The sequence below is a fragment of the Anopheles marshallii genome, chromosome X, assembly GCF_943734725.1.
Source record: "Anopheles marshallii chromosome X, idAnoMarsDA_429_01, whole genome shotgun sequence".
NCBI classification, from domain to species: Eukaryota; Metazoa; Arthropoda; class Insecta; order Diptera; family Culicidae; genus Anopheles; species Anopheles marshallii.
Genome location: NC_071325.1, coordinates 18,973,793 through 18,995,703, shown reverse-complemented (window position 1 = coordinate 18,995,703; position 21,911 = coordinate 18,973,793). Strand labels below are relative to the sequence as shown.

The 21,911-nt window shown below is 38.7% G+C and overlaps 1 protein-coding gene across 1 annotated transcript in view; it reads left to right on the top strand.

Annotated features, from left to right (window-relative positions):
• The window catches only part of LOC128714144 (protein lozenge), a 35,794-nt gene extending 15,306 nt beyond the window's left edge, over positions 1 to 20,488 (top strand). The window contains exons 3-6 of the mRNA XM_053809022.1: positions 2,113 to 2,226; positions 3,102 to 3,215; positions 18,996 to 19,193; positions 19,314 to 20,488. Of these exons, the coding sequence (XP_053664997.1) occupies positions 2,113 to 2,226; positions 3,102 to 3,215; positions 18,996 to 19,193; positions 19,314 to 20,488 (1,601 nt within the window). The remainder of the gene's footprint in view (positions 1 to 2,112; positions 2,227 to 3,101; positions 3,216 to 18,995; positions 19,194 to 19,313) is intronic.
• Positions 20,489 to 21,911: the final 1,423 nt, after the last annotated feature.

The window sequence follows — 21,911 nt, the reverse complement described above, 5'->3', positions numbered from 1 at the left end:
CTCTCGTCTAGAACCCTTGACGATGCTATTTCCAACTACTCAACCAGAATGGGTATGAGTAAGACTATAAGCACATACACACATACACACAATTCACGTCCGGACACAGTAAATTTCTGTCCTCATTGGTAAAGTTTACCATTCACTACACATCAATAAAACGTTAACGTTTGCAAGCATGGGTGGATAAGTTATACATCGTTACACTACACGGTTGTCTATTTGTTTTGCATCAACTCTTTCGCGCCAAACATAAATTTGTTTTGACAATTTATTGTGTGTCACATTTTTTTATTTACAAATATTGACTGATTTATTACTGAAATTTAAAAAAAATTATAATCATTGTAAAATTGTTAAATTTCACAAATTCGTATCAAGTCATAAATGATGAAATCGTTAAATTAGACATTTTTCTGTTTAAAGAGTAAGTTAGTAATTTGATAGAAAAAAATAGAATGACGAAAAAATCACAAATACAATTGATGACAGAAGTTTGAAAGTTTTTGGGGTCCCTTTACAAAAAAAAAACGGAAGCTGATTTTTTCGCGTTTAATGATACCATGTTCAAAAATACAGATTATATGTTTCTGGGCGTTGAGTACAAGGATGATATGAGCAACAGATTTTTCACTGATCATAGCTTAACTGTCTGAAAATGTGCTATTTTTCATTATTTTTTACCATTTAATGTCAATAGAACATTGAACTCAGCTCAAATGTCTATGAAACTCACGCGATGAATACATCTATTTCGTTTCGATCAGTTTTGCTTCAGACACACGCTTTGCTCATAACTGTATTTTGTTCCGGTTGCTGTTTCGAACACCAGCTTCATCTACACATTTTCTTGCTAATAGAATTGAGGTGTAAATAACATGTGATTCAATCTGTATCGTATGGATATAAAGATGTTTCCTGCCGTCAGTGTTCACGTAACGCCTTCCTGCCAGTGCTTACCTGTATTGTCTTGCTTTTTTATTGTTTCTCATATCCCCCTTGAAATGTAACGTAAAATCACCTAATTTTGGGGAAATCTGCTCTCAGGCCGCTGACATTCCTTATGTATCGCCGGCACGTTCGGAGGACACGCGATATGTAGGTTATGAATATTTAGATGGCAGAACAACCTTGCCCAGTTTGAATCTAGCGAATACATACACGGGGGGTTGAGGGGGCTGGTGGGGGGGTGCCGCAGGTCATAGCCGGAAGAATTCTGAAACACATGTGCAGCACATCCGCAGACACCCTCGTACGTTAGAACGGGATTCATTCGCTGAAGCCTCCCGAGAGAGACTTTGTTTTGCTTTCAATTAACACCCCTTTTATCAGTCTCATCACCAACCCTCTGCCTACTATGGTGTTTTCCTGTGTACATGGGTTTTTCTAATGTTGTTGACGCACACACCGTAAATTTGAACATACTACAAAGTTCTTCCTTAGCTTGAGCTAAAACACATGGAGTTCTTTATGTTTCTGTGGAAACGTTTTATCCTCGGCGCTGTCTAGTTTGTGCTAGAGGTAAAGATTTAACCCTGTTGAGTGTTGATATTAACTTTTATTGTAATTTTGATAAAATTTCTGATAGATTTAGTTCTAGGGATATGATTTGCAAATATATTTCTAACTTTCAACACAAAAATTAAATGTATTAAAAAAAATTAAACAAGCGTTTGAGTTACTTGAGGTAAATCGTACACATACAAAAATATGAATGGGGTTAAATATTTTCAATGCAAATATCTGTTTTGTAAATATTATAAAATATTTATGAAATGTTATCCTTCATCCACCAACCTATTGGAAATATTGAGCACTCTTGAAATACTTCTGCTTATTAAAGGGTTACAACAACCCATAGCATTACCATAATCGTCCTAGCCGCTGTTATTGCCTGCACCGTAGTCATAGCTCTAGCTATTGTTCGACATTCATCGTAAGCTTATCACTACTAATCTATTCCTTCTCTTTACCTCTCTATGTCTGCCGACCAATTTTCATTCATGGCGGTGCATTGCATCTACTACGGTTAATGGCGAACTGGTCGAATGAATGACCCAAATAAACATACAAATGCGAAATAAAAACGAAATCCCCTTCAAAACTGCGTAGGCAAAAGCTTCACGCTTACTATCACTATATCAACAAGTCCACCGCAGGTGGCCACCTACAACAAGGCAATCAAGGTGACGGTGGACGGACCACGGGAACCAAGATCGAAAACAAGTAAGTACACTACCCCCACCACTACACACGTACATACACTTCCTGTATCCGTTCCTAATCCCTCACTCTCATGTACGAAATTCCATACGGCAGATAGGCATTCACTTTCTCACCCATTAGCCATGGTTAGTTTGTGGCTAAATCGTTCCGTTTCCCACCGGAAAAGGGAATGTTGCAAGTGCAACTATCATGGGTGGATCTTAGTCCTTCGTTGGGAGTTGCATCGATGCTTCATAAGGACTGGTCATTCGAAGAATCTATACCAAATGTCACAGGGTGATAGTAATAAATCACTTAACAATACCATATGCTTTAGGATGTACTTGTGAATCCCGATCTCACGTTCGAAGAGTCAACGATACACTATGCAACTCGTTTCAGGTGGGAAATGAGTAACGTAGCAAGTAGGAAGTGTGAACATGATTAAGTGATAAGCTAGGATTTTACGCCTCGATGATTCATTCCGAATGTGCTGTGTTCAGTCATTCCTCCGAAAGCTTCCACAACCTCCTGCTGTCGTCAGCAATATCAACTTGCCCGATGAAAATGTAACGATAACTAGCTTTAACCATTGGAATGCGAACAGAACATATATTACACTAGCGAGAATAAATCATGTAGAAATAAATACAACTTTGATCGCTCAAGGAAAAATCTCCATGGATAGTGGGAACCGACGTATCGATCAATGTTTCGAATGGACACATATAATCGAATTAATTTACCCGTTGTCCCGTTGATGCTGCAAAACAAACAAAATACAAAAAAAAACATGTCATCCCCGTTCCTCCATCTCTCCTACTATACAAACCCAAATCATTCAAATACCTCCGATTGGGGTAAAACATTCGAGCAAAACAAGTAATTTTCTGAAGCATCTTTCGTAGGACAACAGCAGCAGTTCCATTTCGCGTTCGGACAACGGCCATTCCACTTCCCGACCGACCCCTTGTCTAGCTTCAGGATGCCGCCACTAGGTAATTGTCAGAGTAAGTCTGTAAAATGTGTAACCTGTGTGTCCGAGACAGTCGAACATCGGGCGTGTGTATGTGGGTAAATGATCGTAGAAATTTTCCTAATGAAAGACGTGCAGAGGGAGACATTTTTTTCATCTAAAGGAAAAATAAGAGAAAAAACAAGCGACATGGCATGTGAGGATGAGCAAGGTATAAGTCCGGGTTCGTTTAAGTTTCTGGCAGGTCATCCATTATTGATCCAACATAAGAGTGAAAAAGTAAAAACACATATTAAAGTAAACGTACGTACGCTACAACAGCTTTACAAAAAATCAGACAATGGTTCCAATATTTCTCAAATTTGACTGATTAAAGTATTGCTTTCAACACCTTCAACGAATTGATGCAGCGGGTTTGCGCTGCTTTTTTACATTTACATTACATTTTACATTTCGCTTCATTATATTTCATTTCAATTTTTAATAATTGTTTGCCTTAAGGCTGTACTATATCTTACCTTACTTAGCCTATAATTATACCAAACTATATAAGAGATGTAAAAGAATAGGCTAGGGAGTGGACCTAGCGCTAGAGAGGGCCATCCGCGATTCGGAAATGGAAACTTTGGGCACCATCATCAGTCAATCCAGATCCTGACATACACTGATGACATAGACATCATTGGTTTACGGCTCTCCGGCGAAATGCGAAATGAAATGCTAATGCTTACCAAAAGATTGAGCAAGCGAAAACCTCGAGTTGGAGATTCTTTTTTTCATCGGCACAACAGCCTCAAGCGGTCTAGATCTGCCATTTCTGGCTTTCTTTGACATTATTTTCCCGTAGCGGAATAGTCAGTCCTGCGTACGGGGGTTTGATTTGGATGGGATTTTGGACCGATCCTGTCATGTGATGACCGACGTCGCTACCCCTACACCACCGAGCGGCTCCAAATGGATAAGAATGATGGGTTCTATTTTTTACTATATATTTACACGTCTTTACTGAACTAGACTTATTTTCATGGATCATTTTTTTTTCATGGAGTATTTTTGTTCCGATTCTTTTGAGACTGTTTACTATATAGACTGCATAGTAATTTTATTTGTATTTCCATTTGTTGACAAACCATTTTTCTATGTTACAAACTCAAACAATTTTTTTTTATTTGCCTTAGGATATCAGTTTTCTTTATAATACTGCAGTTTGTGTTCTTTTATAAGTTCTATGGAAATATGGCCCAACTGAGGTTTACCATTATTGTCAATATTACTTCCCTAGCTGAAACGTATTTCGTTGTTTTGTTTTTGAACAATCACAAGTATGGGTGGTCTGTTACAACAATCATCGTTTGAGCATTTGGTATAGCGTATCTCTTACTACTGATACTCCCACATGAAGAGTCTAGCTTTCTCTATTCAGATTTCGAATATCTCAGCCGTATGTATTGATGTTGCCTACAGATCTATTATCAACTGTCACAAGATGTGAAACAAGATTTTTGTTGGTTTTTTTGTGACGTTGCAGATAAGGGAAACATCTCTGGGAAATTCTATAAGATAACAGTGATGTAAAGTCTTTAACCACAAGAGTTCCTAAAAACCGAAAAAGTCGTGGAATCCTTCTTGCTGGTCAATTTGAATGTAAAAAAATTGTGCGCTTCATCATACTCGTTTTTCTTAACATATGTACTGATTTCGAGTGCAATCATCTGTGACCCTACTTGCATCTGTACGCTGTACTACTCGATCGTTCCCTGGTTGAGTACGCGAACATTGTATAGTGGTCCTCTGCAACTCGACCCTTTGCACGCCTGGATGTCATTCAGCGCCGTGCCACATGTTTTGCGCTTCGTTAGTGAGATCGCGGCCCAGGTGTCTGCTGTTCGGATTTGCTCCATTAGCAGAGCGTCTTCATCGCGCCATGCTGGGTTTTATGAATGGTGCCATCTAGACTACTCCGTGCACAGTTAGTGCTTTTCATCAAGGAGTTGAGAACGTCATTTGGCTCTTCCGACCCCAACATTTAACGACGCCGCTTTTGAGCCAGGGATTTCGGTTGCTGATTTATGTAGCCGAGTTACTGTCCGGTGTACGTCTAATCTCGTATTTGTATTGTGCATTTGTGTATTTGTGTATTTCTGCAGTCTCGGCTAACATTTATATTGATAGTCAAGTCGGTAAGGGGGGAGAGGTGGAGGGGGGGTTATAGGTCCATCAATATTCTTAATAAACAATTAAAGATAAAAGTCCTTGCCAATTTTTTTTACGGCAGATTTGAGGACCTCGGAAACCTCGCTGGTCGACTGTTTGACTTGTCAAATTTAGCTCAGTTACAGCAGCAACATTTAAGACTGATAGACTCTCAAGAGGGACATCACAGTGTTGTATTGGTAGCAGCGGGGAGTTTCACATGACATAAACGGTCTAAAATTTAATACAGACAAATCCCCCATTCAACGGAGGGACTATCCAGCTGCGGGTTAATAAAGTCAAAGAACATCATAAATGACAAGCCTATACCTCTTCAGATTGTTGTCTAACCCTACCAATCAAATCCGCTGTACGAGAGTCAGTTCATCATACAGCTTATAGGGCTCGTTATTGTCCTTTGACACATACGAGGCCAAAAACCTTTCTGATCGTTCTCTTGCACGCGGCTAATAAGTTTTCGTTAGTTTTAGATAAAGTCCATGTCTCAGAGGCAAATTAATTAACATGCGTTTTTAATTAACGCTTGTGAACAAGTTAGAATATAAATAGTTTTAATTTTGGAAATAAAGCAAAACGGTCTGGCTTCTTAAAAAAAATAATAAAACTAGATATCCGATCAAGATCACAGATTTTTAACGAATTGCGATTATAAGTGGGAAACAAATTTAAATTGCCCGTTGTATTTGAACTCAAATAAAACAAACTAAATAAACAAACTAACAGCTTAATTAATGAAACACCATGTTGTAGAAGCGTCGAAGTATTTAATGTATAAAATAACTTTCTCTTCTCTGTCGGCACAACAACCTCATGAGGTCTAAACCTGCTGTATCGGGCTATCTGTGGCTTTATTTACCCGTAGCCGGATAGTCAATCCTGCGTACAGAGTACTGGTCCGGATAGGATTTGGGACTTTACCTGTCATTTGAATATACCATCGGACCACCTCAATAACATTATAATATAACAGTGCAGCTTCAATCGTTTAGTCTTACATGTTAGGAGAGGTTCACAGATTCTTAAACGTTGCGTCTTACACCGTTAATATATGCGTATATGCGGGTTTTTTTTATATTGGTGCCATTCAATTTTTAAGGTTGTTTTTATACAAATCGTATTGTAATAGCCTCATTGCACTAACAAGTAAAAATAAACCACTAAGAGGACCACGCAGAAGAAAGCGGAAGAGGAGCGCAGAAGAAGCGGATGGAAAGATAGTTTGTTCTGCTGCTTTCCCACGCTTCTCTGAGAGGATAATTTGTCAATTGTTCCAACCGTAACATCGACAGAGCACAAAGGGGTGAAGCATGTCGAGAGACGCCCACTTCCATGCAAAAGAAAAGGTGCTTTTCGTAATGCCCCAGCTCGGCAAACGCTCGTGACGTTCGGAAAACCGTAGCCGACTGTTGGCGAACAGGGAAAACTCGACATCTCACCTCGGCCGTGGAAATTGTTCGAGAGTGGAGAAAGTACACCCCAATAAGCGTAACAGACAGAGAGAAATGCCGGTTTTACCGTTGTCTGTAAGAGTTGGCAAGAGTGTAACAGAAGAACATTTCATATCCGTTAAACGTTTCCAAGAGTGCGCTTTGATTTGCATCTTAGCGAGTATTTCTTAGAAATCGAAGTGCTTTGAATGGGCGTGGCTTGTCCATCATGCATAGTCTGGGGGACTAATTTAGGTTCCGGTCAAAGGGTGGCCAGAGCATAGTTGACTAATACATTATCTCACTTATATTGCACTAAATGCTTTAGCGAGAAGTTTTTGGTACACTCATTTGGATTATCCTCCCCAAGTGGCGGTGGCGGATCTAACGGGGCAGATTAGGAGGACACCTATGGCCTCTGTATGGGGTCCCCTAAAAAAGCAGTGTAGTAGAAAAAATAATATGAATTATGCTAAAATAGAGACGCTTTAACCTGCTCCGTAGGCTACAGGGGCCCCGAAGTGTACCACAAGGCGCCTCTGGAGAAATTGATGCGCTGCATCAATAATGCTATAATATAAAGCGGATTTAATTGCAGCCACTTCAGCTCTTACTAAATTTTCTAAAATTTTCAAAAACTTGTCGCAATTGTTGTGTGATAAATAACTCACGTTTCCGCTACCCTGATTTCCAAGTCTTTACAAATTGAACTTTGAACTGTTGAACTGTTTGAATTGTTTTCGATATGTTCTGCAAACCCGAACCTTAAACGACTCAGCAATTTTATTATTGACACAACTCTTTTTAAAACCTCTCCTTAATATCCCTCTTCTTCCGTCCTCTCTGGCTAAATCTTATTTCTAGTTTTTGTGACCTTCTGAACAATCTGCTCATTGTTAAAATATGATCCCTAGAACTTTCATGCTCTTAAAACACATTTGGAGCGGATCTCCTATTATTGAATTCGGTTTTTTTTTTAATTTTGAGCTAGGTTTTGAGAATAATTTGCAAGGATAACAATGAAATGATGTAGTTGTTAATTAAAATATTAACCAAATCTTTGCCACGAAAACACCATTACATTTTTCCTTTGAATATGATCCATTGTTAAACTCGTATAAATAATTCCATCAATATCTTTGTACAATGAGTATGATGTGCTAATTTATTCAATGGTTTTGGGTTTATTTTTAATTTTTGTTTAATAACATTATCTCCAAAACTGGTTCGCCAAAGAGTTATATCGGATACTGGGTACGTTATTTGCTTATTCACTACTTCTGAAGTACCAACACATTCTGGTTCTTCAGTACATGATGTATTAGATTTTATATTATTCACAATTGCATTCTGCAAACTATTACTATCAGCTTTGCTCCAACACTAAAAGTTTTAGTCATATACACCTGATATGTTGACTCACAGGGCAATTGTGTCCCCAAGTCAAACACTAAAAACTTATGAAGTGCATTGCGTTGGCTTTCTACTGTTTTTCTATCTTTTTGAATTTTTTTACGCTTTCCGGCTCCACTTTATACTATCACTTTATACTATTATTTCTTGTAAATACAATCTGGTTATATTTTTATAATACCCCTTTTCAATCTGTGGATTTTACTGTGAACAATAGTGAGTAAAATTAAAATTAAACATAAGATTGATAAGTATCCATATTTCTATTATAACAAAACATTCATATTTATCATGAAAAGAAAGTACGCAGGTTTCAATCACAAAAATTTGGTTGTGATAAATTGTATATATATATATATATATATATATATATATATATATATATATATATATATATATATATATATATATATATATATATATATATATATATATATATATATATATATATATATATATATATATATATTTATATATATATATATATATATATATATAGGATTCCATTTGATGGATTCCAAAAGGATTCGATCCGATTAGGATCCCAAAAGGATTCGGCCGATTGGTTCTATGGCGATTGGTTTCGATTGGGATTCTATAGGATTCTGTTGGAAATCGTCGTGCTGTCGCGCTGTGTCAGATTTGTTTATTTTTTAGACAGAAGAACATGGTTTAGTTCTTTGGGATCTAATAAGGAATCTATATTGACTGGTGGTTAATGGCAGTGGAGCTGTTGTGGTTTTTGGTTAGCTTAAGCAAGAGCATGTTGTTACTTACGTCATCCTTGTACGATGGAGTTTTATTTTTCGATGGCATAGGGTTGAATCTTCAGATTTTTTACAAACCCCTTTTTAGAAGGGGGTTTATATTACATGATATAAATATTATATTTTAATATTTTGTAAATTTTACCATTCAAAGCTAAAGCTTGAATTTCTTGGCGTAACGTGAAGAATTGAATCCTAGGTTTGTAAACAAAAAATATCATAATTTTTGCTGTTGCGGTCTGCGAAACTGGGAAGATTCGATCGTATGCCACCGAAAAAAAAAACATATAGGAAACCGCACAAGAACGATGTCTTTTATCTGACGATTTGCTTAGCACAAGGTACCTTCTACACGTCGAGTACCACGGCGATTTTGCACTGCTTTCCGTTCAGTCTACAGTTTGTCGCAATCGGCTGACGCACAGTCCTTGAACTTTCAAACGTGTTACAAAGAAAAAGAACGATGCGAAGAAACGAAGAGACCAGACAAGTGGACCATAGAACACAAACCAGGCCAAACAGTGTCATTCCTTATATTTCTTTTTAACTTAAACCTGTGCTCGGTGCTTCTTGTGAACTCGGCCTTTTGCATTCGAGCCTTTTTTTGAGCACTGGAGCCCTTGTGAGCACAGGGCATCTTGTGAGCTTGGAGCCCCTTACGGCCGCTTAGTCCGTTTACGGTTAAACCCGCCACTATTTTCCCCACATATCCACCGGTTGTTTTACGGAGTTTTACGGGGCTGTCTTTTTAATTAGTGCTTGTGGATTGTAGCTTATCCTCGTGCAATATTTATTGTACATTATTGAATATGTATATACTTAAATTAACAGATTTCTCCGCAAAAGCACCTCACAATAATTTATTTATTGAACGATTTAGCTTAGTAACTATACTGTTATAAAACGCCTATTTGAAAGCAGGTTTATAACGGAAAGATTTTTTTGCCAATATTTTTTTACACTGAACTATTTTTTTTTGTTGTTCGTCTTTATTAACATCTGTTTTTTATCAAGAACTCATTGCGCCTGCATCCTACGACCGTTTCCAGAATTATGTGTCTTTTCCTGTTCCTTTTAGCTCTTTTGCCTCCCTGTTCCTTTTTGAAAGGTCTTGGCAACTTTTCTATTAACTTTTATCAAGTTCCAACGTTCCATGTATGCATTTCATTCTATTCAATCGTATTGCTTGGTGAAAATTAGTGTGTTAATGTATAGCAGCGCTTGCGCATATATTATTCTAACTATTGTACAAAAATTAGTTCAACTCACAAGCTCTAACAGTACAGAAAACAGGTGTTTCCATCTTCAACACAATGCTCGGATGGAACAACAAAACAATGCACGAGTTAAGCTTGTAACGATTTGTTCGTTCGAGATAAAGTGTCCATGTCCAATAACAGAATTGTAACACTGGCTTGAACAAACGTTTTTGAGAGGCGAATGTAGCTTAAGAAACTCTCAATAAATAAACGGAGAAGCTTGAAAAAACGACGGTATCAGCTATTCGGAGTGGTTATTAAAGCCTCGATTACATTCTGTACCTTTGCGGTCTACCTGGTCTTAGAATTCAGTTGGTTTTTTTATGCTCCACTAACATTAGAGTGTAAAATGACGAGTTGTAGGAAATTATCAAATCAAAATATAAATTGTTTATTTACAAAAATAATAAGTTTATGTCGAAAATTATTTATTTCCATTGAAATGGGACTGGGCTAAGGTCTTTGGTTCTCTATTGATAAAGTCTGATGACATATCGCGTAGTCTTTACAGTTTTACAGCTTCAAACAATAGTAGAATTTTACATATTGGAAAAAATTACATTAAGGATGTTTATATCAATCGCAGCATCACTCATGTGATGAATAATCATGTGGAAAATGTGGATAATATAATTGAGGATGTGGGTACTGAGGATGATATAATTTGCAAGCAATTTGTAAAGTCTCGATTTTATTGGCATGTTTATATGTTCAAGGGTAGGAAAGCGTAGAATTCGTTACTATCAGCTGAATATAACTTTTTTGTGTTACGTTATGTGAGATCTAAAACTGAATGATATATAAAGCAGGTTCTCTATGTCTCGGCGCATGGTAGTAAACTTTAATCAATAATCAAATCTAATCACTCAAATAGCTCAAATAAAATAGTTGCATCCCGGGTAGGGCAACACTTGATATTTATCAACGCACAGCGACTATTATATGATCCCATTGCTTTTTCTATGTTGGTTGACTGATTTAAATCACTGTATGTTCAAACAGTGAACGATCCGTAAAAATCCCATCCACTATTGAGCCCGCTCAGCAAGAGGACCTAGGATCTTAAGGACCATAGGCAGAATAAGACACAATCGCCCTCGTGCTGTGCAATTTTCTTTCATAAAAACCAGGGGCAAAGTGCAGCTCGCGGGTTAGGTTTGAATCGCTAAAAGATTTTACCAGGCCTGCTGTCAATTCCGTACAAAAATCGGTCCGACGCGATCTAATGCGGTTTGGTACGTGTAGTTTGAACAGCGTCAGGCTCAGATCAAAACAATGTTACGCATGATGTGTTAATAAATGCTTAAACAGTAAAGTACACCACACTTGGACTAATTTTGAGTTACAAGATAAGATGGTCATAAAACATGAACAAACGCATTGTCAAACCCATTTCATCGGATGATATCAAGCTGTTTTATCCAGACACGATTTGGTTTGTCTGGGAACCATAGATTATAGCGACGTCTGCTGTCAAACTGTGTGTGTAGTTTAGCTGTAACGTCTCAAAGAAACTATTATCAGTGCCATGTGACTTTTTTATCCTAAAACATCAAAAAATCACAATATTTTGCGAACAATTTGCTACCATAGTTTTGAAAAAAAAAAACAACCTGCGTGCACTCTAGCAGAACCAATACGCTTGAATCATTTATAAGAAAAAGTTAACAAAATGCTTACGATATCACCTATTTATTTGTCTAAATCCTCGTTTTCAGTATCTGGCCCGCAGGCTCAGAAATGTTTGTACTATCAAGGCCTATTCGTGACCCTAAGGCCCTAAGGTGTGTCGACCCCTGATCTAAACGAATGAAACAAGTTCTTGAAACACTCCAACGCCGAAACAAGTCCTTGCTGTCGGGGAACGGTCCGGATGATGTTTTGTCTCGTTCCTGTCGTGTGAGAACAAAGCCGTTATCAAATGCACCACTGGGCCGCTCCGAATTGATTAGATTTAAGATTTAATAATTCGTTCTCTTTTTCATAAAAACTCCCCATAATTCAAACTAATACACCCTACCATATATCATATATCCTTCCTTTATCGGCACAACAACGACAATAGGTCTAGACCCGCCATTTCTGGTGTTCTTTGACTTTATTTAGCCGTAGCCGAATAGTCATAGTTTAATAGTTTAACATATTAAAAATCGACTAACTAGTAACTACTTACTAACGGCATCTCCTTCTAATTTTCCTACTAACGGAAGAAAAAAATTAAAATTAAGAAACGAAACAATCACCATCAGCAACGGTGATGGCCATTCTTTGTTAATTAGAAAAAAATCGCCATAAAAATTTGATTATCAAAACTTACGTTGTCGAATGTCGTTGTACATGTCAAATACAAGTGACTTATATACTTTTCTGCTCTATACAGCTTAGTATGTGTAAGGGTGTATTGAAAATTAACCCCATCACAATAAAAAGATCGAACTACTGGAATCCTCCCCCAACCTCAGAATCTGTCCACCCTCTTCAACCAAACAACTAACAGTCGATGAGGCCATGTTCATAATCATGAAGGCACCATTAACTCTTTCTCAAATCAAGCGAAACCGAACCGGTCGATAACGGGCAGCTAGTAGCAATATTAATGTCTCCTCATGCCCATTCGGTTTCATCTAACTTTAATCCCCTCCTAGCCGCTATTCAACGAACCGCAAATTCTCCACCTTTTAGAGTAGATGCATATCGGAAAAAATACTTTCCTTCCAACCGACTATGTACTTTCAAACAATTAACGCAAGCGATTACCATCAAGCGAGCTTCAGCAGACTTTCCGGCTCAGTTGAAAATATAATCATGATTTATACCGCGTTCTTTCGTTTCCGTGCCCTGGTGCGTTCCAATAATCATACGTAGAGCTTGCTACATCACTTTGTGTTGATAGAAGTACATCTTATTTGAACATTTTATGCGAATTAGGGCGCTTGACTGAAATAAGGAATCAATTTTAGAATATTTTCTGGTTCTACATTACCGTACATGAGGGAAGCCTTTCCTTTGTTTTCACAGACAACATTTAACCAAGCGTACTACCCTGTAGTTTACAGTATTTTCACCCGTTGAAAGTGGACATACAACTCAAGCATCCTCCAGATTTCTTTTATCCGGACGAGGTTCTCTTTCGTCCTTGCGTTGAAGTTATTCGGCCCGTAGTTCTCACTGTCTGTGCAGGCATTTTTATGCCAGTTGTGCCTCGCGAAGAAAGTCTGTTGGGAGAAAAAAAAATCCTTTGCACACGGTAGGTAACTTCGTCAAACCACCCATTGAATAATATTCCCATAGCTGGGACCCTTTACCTAGTTTTTTCGTTCTATCTACCTACATTCTGTGGAAGCTACGAAGGAATTTTCCTTTTCATATTACCGCGTAGGTGAGGTGAAAGATACATAGGTAACGAAAGCCCGGTTCGTAAGAATGCTAGTGTTTGATAGGATGTATGTGTGCGTATATGTGGTTAAAAGATTTGATGTTGGTTTGGACACTGGCTCGCTAGATAAAATGTTTTACAAATATTCGTTTAAAAATCGAAGCTATCAAATTAAAGCAAATCACTTTTAGAACGAAAAGGTTGTTTATAGATATTGATAACTGCAAAGCTGTCGCTAAAATATCTGTGATGCAAAAAACGCGTCAAATATATTGTTATACGTATATACTTGACCACATGGTTTGCACACCTGTTTTCCGTACATTTAAACGCGACATACACTCCGTGCAATTTCAATTTTCCCCATTAACTTTCTTTCTCATCCCTCGCCCGGCCCCTATCATTTATAACGTAATTCTATTGCGTCTATTGCGTACTGTTTGAGAAATGCGACCGTGTTAGCACACACTTAGATCGTTACGAAACGGCTAAAAATGATCTCCGGAGCCACTAGTCCGCTGGTACGTTTGCAACGCCGGTAAATGTTCTCTTCTTTGCAAATGAATCGGGCTCACATGCTTATACGCACATCCCCATGCTGTCTCTACACGTATAAATTACGACTGAACGTACGTAAATACTTTAAATGCAAACCATGCTCGCATCCGCCGTCGTCGAAGGGAATATGTTTGTGTTAAATAGTCTGTCGGCCGGTCCAGGCAAAATGATCCTTTTTCCCTTCTCCCCGTTCGCCACACTCCAACTCTTTCCCCAGTGAACATTTCTGACTGGTCTTTTCGTCTGTAGTGGCTTCCTATACACGGTCCGTTTTGAGGTCGAAGAGGGAGGTGAAAAATTACATTTTCCCTCCCGCAAGTGAGCCGCAGGAAAATAGGACGGGACGGACAAACGGCATGATGAAGGCGGTTTTCCAATGCGATGGAAAATTAAAACTAAACCAAAGCCCCATGCCCAACAGGAACGGAAGTCAGTCGGTGGTGGTATGAAAAATTCCCTTGATGAGAATTTTAGATAAAAAGGACTCTTTCGCAGGAGGTACACCCAACACTGGTCTATCATGTTTTTCTTCCCTTCGTCCCCAAACTATCCTTCGGGCATACTCTAGGAATTCAGTGTTCTTTATTTTCTTTTTTGCCAGTTTCTTCTGCAATGTTTTCGAAGCATTGTGTCTCGATGCTTGACCGGATTCCCGCATCAGCAAACCGACCCGAGTTGGGCAATTGGTGTGGGTGTGGTGTTTATCCGGCCTTTCTTTATATTTCCCTAATGAAAGACCTTTTTGTCGAAAAATCAAACGCGCACGCAAGCATGCAGCTACCCCTTTTTCAGAATGTATGAATTTTAAAGTGCTGCTCGAACACACATATACATATGTATATGCTTAATACCCACCCAACAGAGCAGTCCGTCACCATGAGAAAGGTGAGAATGACGCATCAGATTTAGGAGCTAAATGAAATAAATTAATATTTCATCGGTATTCTGTTGGTAAACGCTTACATGTGCGGGTAAAACAAAATTTAAATTTGGCGTAAATTTATACTTTGCATTACGTTGTTTAAATCTCGATAGTGGAACAAGTTTAACAGCATGCTTCATTTGTTTTTCTCTTTGAAAGTACACAACTATTGTTGAATGTTTTTTCTTTAGATAGAGTACAGTAGAGGATACATATACGTATAGCTCATAGCCAATGAGCGTTTATTAAATTTAGATGCATGTTCCCATGTTAAATGCAATGCCATGTTCGCACGTTATAAAATTTAAAAAAAGTTTTACACTTAATAAGTCTGGATTGATATTAATCGTGGCAAATACATGCATCAAAAGCTTGTTAAAAAATCGAAGAAAAAGATCTGATTTCCTTTTCTCTGCGCTCCGATGAAACACATGTGTTTTAACATCTTATCATCTACGTGGTCTTGATTGAATACACACAAATGAAAATCTTTCCTATACAATATGAAGAATAAGGGTTACTTTTTAAAATCACAAAAATGATCATGCTTCTACGTGATCTTTCCTTGCGTCCAACATAGATCTTATATTTGTATAGTTGTAAACATGTTTAAAACTCGTTCAAGAACTTTCCATGATTCATATTTCAGCTAAAAATAAATACCATTCCAAACCCAAAAATTAACCCCAAATTACTTTTACTTAAATGGAGCATTAATTATTGTGTTTTGTAATTCTATTTATTTATTTATTTATTTGTTTCATATGTAAAAGTTTTATTGACACGTGTGCAAGTTTATTTTTTTATTTAATCATATTATGTTTTAACAACCTTCCTATGGTTGTTGTATTATTCAAGTTTGCTACCATTAAGTGGTCTTGCTTCACCATATGTGCAGATAAAAGTGCATGCATATAAATATATGAAATATCCAACAAACAGGCGAGTTATAAGCATTTGTAGTAGTTAATATTTCATTACCTCCATTTAAAAGAGCTGAATATTCCTTCCTAAAATGTTTGACTGTGCTGTCGTTGGATTTTTCTGTCTTTTTCTTAAATAGATCGAAAGACTGTTGGAAGAAATCACTTTGAAAAAATCGTACCCAGCTATTTATCAATGCATCCCATGAAGTAACATAGTGAACTAAGCATATTCATAGATAACCCGATCTCAGGCAGAACATTATTCCCTTGCTTACGTATGGGATGACAATGATTACAAGCTCATGTTGTAGTTTGCAGTAGTAGAGAATCGCCTAAAGTATATGTGCGTATATGTATATGTATGTACAATATACGTGGGCAAGTATATGGCGGAGGAGGAAAATATGTATGCATGATGGTTGTTACTGTCCCTTCGAGTCTCCATGATGAGAAGACGTTACCAGTTGTTACCATCTCCACTTGCGTATGGGTGGATAATATGCGGCCCTAGATTCGTTCAGATGGTGAACATGCTTGATAGTCAGTTAATCAACACGTTTCTATAATAACATTATTTACACCCTCTCATATTATTCTAACGTACACTCGTGTTGCTTCCCTTTACAACCACTACCATTCGTATTCTTCCGCTTTGTATTTCCCATTGTTAGTTAATTCCCAGATAGTTAATTCCATGAATGGGAGGTTTGGTTGTTTTTTGATTTTGAAAATTTAATCCTACAACATACATTTTGTTAAGGCGTGACCCATCGGACAGGTTGCGAGCTATTACACATCACGTGTCATTGTTTGAGGCTTTGACACAATGCTTTGTAAATGATAATTTAACATATTTATCACTTTTAACAGAGCAACTACTACAGTTATTCGATTCGAAGTTATTAGAGTTATTCGAACAATTTCGATGATAGTATCTACTATAAATACTTAAGGGGATATCTATACTGCCACCAGTATAACCATGCTAACGAAAAAAACCCTTGAACAGCAAGATTCAATCAACCAATGTTAATATCAAAATGCTTATGTGTTGATACCAAAAAGTGTATGATCAACTACAATGATTACAATAAATACAACAATTTTGAAATTCACGTAGAAAATCAGTGCCGATTTGGAATGAATAACGTTGTAATCTACAACATTTAGCATATGTCTCTTCCATTACTATATTTCACACAAGTTTTAGATACGCAGGGAATTTAAAACTATTAAAACTCGGGTTCTTTTCAAACCCTGGAAAACTAGTCAACATAATAACTCACTCAATTTAATCATAATGTGATTCGCAAACAAACGCTTTTTTACTTCATTAACGTTTGATAAGTATTGCTAATTTTGGCTCAATACGAACAAGATTTCTGCTACCATTGTTGAGTAATTATCCTTCTATAATTCAGAAGAATAAAATGCAAACAAAGAATATTGGCATCGTTTTGGTCAGTCATAAGGCTGACATAAAATAAAATACCACAGCACGGGCAGACAGCCATTAGTGTTGACCATGTGAACCCAGATATTGGTCGTCCTGCATTTTATTCTGGTGATGTGCACGATTATATATAGACTCCGGTGGAGAACCAATCGTACCTCCTGGAAAATATGCAACTCGATTTTGTTGAACACCACCTAAAATGAAAAGCGCATTGGTTTGCACCACGTTGCCACCTTTTACCATCCCAGTTCGATCTTTGATAGCACTGTACTGATGCCTTGGTGAGTTTTTGTTGGCACTGCATCGTTAACCGCGCATAAATAAGTTCGTACTCACGTCAGGCACACCGATGTTTTCGCATGCGAATGCATATACAATCACACGTACGCATATGGTTGCACCGAATGCAAAATGCATATAATAAAACGCCCGACCAACAGCTCCAAAACTGCAATGGTGGCAACTGCATCGACAGGATGCGGTTTCGGTTTGTAATAAACCAATATTCACTGACCCATTCCCCCTTACACTTTCACCACTTTCCCCATCCAAATACCTATGCATTTCGTCTTACTGTTGCTTCTCTCCGCCTGGCAAGCGATTTTTCACCCACTAGCCGGGCTTAGTGCAAACTACATAGTTTTTAGCGCGATTTAAATCGCTGCGTGCCTTGCCAAACAAAAGCCAATCGATATTAATGCAAAATTCAACTCAGTGGCGTTAGAGGTGCAACAGACAACGGGGGAGGTAATTCATTAAATGAAAAATTAAGGCAGGCACTTACCAAACTATGTGTATTTTGCATAAAACATAGCTAGCGTTAGCACATTTTTGGAACTGTGGATATATCCAGTCCATACGGTGTAAAAGTTGAAATAGTAAATTAAAATACCTCTTGCTTTTTCTCGCAGAATACAGTTGTATCTATTGTTCTATGAATCTGATTGAATCTTTGAACAGAATGAATAAATCTGAATCTCCATTCCAAATAATCATGAATCCTCATAGATTCATGACTCCTTATAGATTAATTAAACATATTTTTTATCCATTTCTTTAACTTTCTCTACCCTTGTGTATATTTAGACGTCTTTTGGCTGTTTTACGGACAGTATTATTTAAATATTAGTAGTTTTCAAATTATATGCACTAATGCATTGAAATCTATGTTTACATTTAATGTGAACGTTTGTGTGTAAGGCCAACGCAAAGCGATACTGCTAAATGTAAACTAACGATAGCTTAAGGAAAAAATCAACTCGATCGATTTACGCTTCTTTTGAGCGTCGCTCCCTGATTTTAAGGAAACCTTGCTAAAGCTTCATATGGGTGACTCAACAGATTCATAAGGTACATCATTAGTTTTATCGTAATATACAAAGATTAAGCTATCAACTGTAAAGCGAAGGATTTGCTGTCACATTTCGTTATTAGCTGTACTTCGTATATTAAAATGCGAACATTAACTAACGTTATCGATCCCATTTTACTCGCAGACATGACCCAGTTCGGACTCAGTTCCACTAACTCACACTGGAGTTACAGTTCAACGGGCCCGTACTCGCCGTATCTAACCTCCTGCACGACACCAACCGCATCTCAGTTTAACAATCCGGCACTAGGTTTTACTTGCAGCTCGGGTGAACAGAACGGTGGACAGGAGTTCTCTGCTGCGGCGCGTGACTGCGTTACAAGTAAGTGCCTATAAGCAAAAATAAATCAAAACAAAAATGTTCGATTTGTTGTCATACTTAGAGTAGCATATGTAGCGTTAGCATTTGGAATATAATCATTGAATTGAACCATTCCCGCAGTGCTTCCGGACTCAACGGCGGCCGACCTGGACCAGCACCTGAGCAGCCTGGTAGGAGCGACACAACAAGCCACGAGTCACATGGTGCAAACTAACATAATATCGGGCGGAGGCGTTACTAGTAATTCGGGTAATGGTGGTGGAAATGGCACTGGCAGTAACGGCAATGGCTTAACCCCACAAATCCCTACCCACATTTCTAACGGGCTAATTGTGCCACGGTATGCACAGACTGCCGGTGCCAACAATCACGCTGATGCGTACGGACTTACCAGTAGTCAAAGTGAACCGCGCAGCCTAAGCGACTCCTCTCAGGCCGAGTCACCGGTGCAGGACGATCTGCTCTCCTCCAATACGCCCAACCTTGGTAGCAGCGGTCCCAGCTCTACAACGGGTGGTGGAAGCGGTGGCGTGGGCGGCGGAGGTGGTGGAGGAAGTGGTGGAGGCGGTGGTGGTACTGGTGGAAACGGTCATCATCAGAACTTTTCCAGCATCGTAATGAACCAAAGTAATGGCGGCTCTAATGCGTCTACGACATCAAACTATGTCGGCTCGAACGGCTCAGGCAGTTGCAACGGCTCGCCGCTTTACCCCGTCCTTCCCGCCAGCCTGCTCTACTCGCAACTGTACACGGCAGCAAATCAGTCCGTGGGAGGATTTAGTCATTCGGTAAACCATCATCACCACCACATCCAGTCTCCACACGGAGCGGTAGCGGCAGCAGCGGCAGTCGCGGTCGCAACAGGCGGCAGTCCGGGGCAGAACAGTGCTTCGGCGGCTGCTGCGACGGCTGCTGCAGCAGCAATGCACGCCGGTGAACTTCAGAGCGTGATGGATCATCTAACATCCGGTACGAACCAGGCGGCTGCAGTGGCAGCGGCAGCTGTCTCTCACCGGCATCACCACCATCACCATCATCACCATCAGACGGGAGCAAACTTAATTGGCGGTCACGGCCATGGCAGTCAGGGAGGAGGAGGAGGCGGAAACGCCCATCCCGATCTTTCACTCATTGGCAATTGCGGAGCAATGGCGCGCGGAGCATTGGACGAGACGGGCCATCGTGTATTGGGTGGAGGTGGTGTAGGCAGTGGTCGACTTGGTGGTCCACCGGGCGGTTCCGGACAAGTGGGGCAAGCGGCCGACAATGGCAATTCCGTTTGGCGACCGTACTGAAACCGGATTATCTCAGCGGTGTCCATGACGGTCACCTCCATGGCATCCAGCTCGTTTCCACCACCGCTCTCCTTCACGTCGTTTTCCTCCATGTCCTCTTCCTCTTGCTCATCCGCCTCCACTGGTACTTATGGTTAACAGCCACTAGATCAGCTGGAAAGGAATCCCCATTTATTAGCAAAAACAAGCGTTGAAGATGAAATAATGGCACGAAAGAGAAAATCTTACCGTCCGCGGTTGCTCGGAAGTAATAGGAAAAACGGTATCTCCGCAATCGGAAAAGTAACAATGACCTACTAGGTGTATAAAATTAAAATGCCCGGTTTTTTCGAAAATGAAAACACATGAGTTTCATAATTAACTCCAAAATTATTCTTATTCAGACAAGTGTTTGCACGGATGTTATACATTTTATCAACAAAATGTTAAGGTTTCTATTATATCAAATTGATGGCCCATAACTAGTTCATGGCCATTGACGCAAAGTGGTAATGATCTAGCGAACTAGTTCCTAGTGTAGCTTTTTATTGTATTCTTCAATGGTTTAGATGCGTACTAAATTCTTATAATTCACATTATCATTTCGGTAGTTATTCCACCAATGCAACTTTTTTTTTTATTTCGTTCCCGTACGCAAAGGATGATTAGGTTTTACCCGGGGGTAACAGATTACGGTACACACAGAGCATAGACTTTTGTCGGAGATGAGTTGGCTTAGCAGTGGATTAACTCGGGTGTAAGCCTTGATTTTACTTAGTGTGTACTTAGAATTTTCGAAATCCACTATTTATCATCAGTAAACAGCGGAGTTGTTGTATTACTCCGATATGAAAACAAATTTCCTCGGATATCTTGAAGAAGCATTCTGCAAAAGGTTTAGCGATACATTTAGCTCAACTTATGTGCCACTAGTTTTCCGAGCTTCTAGATCATTTTAATGCATTTCCGAGCTCCTGGATCATTACCAAACGCAAACAATTTGTAACTAGATATACTTTTAACACTTCTACCAAACTGTTATACACCATTATTTTCTAGATCTAAATTACTACTCTTGAACTTCACAAATCTTCTGATACATGTTTTTACTGATAGAACATGTTTATCATAAACTTCGACAAGCAAACAAAAGGTGCCACAGTTTATTTTTCTTGAGAAAATTTCTAAATGATATACAAACAAACGAATACCGCCAATGATCACTTTTTGAAACGAGTCTCAATATGATGCATACGTTCGATAACAGAGATTAACTTTTTTAGACATTTTTCCTTTCTTTAAATGTATATCCAAGGAATACAGCCCAGCTAGAAGCACTTAAAACTTAACCGGATAATTTAAATTTATACAACTGGGACAAGTCAAAATGTTAAATTTATATTTACCACGCTTCTTGTATATACACGCTACATGCTATACTACC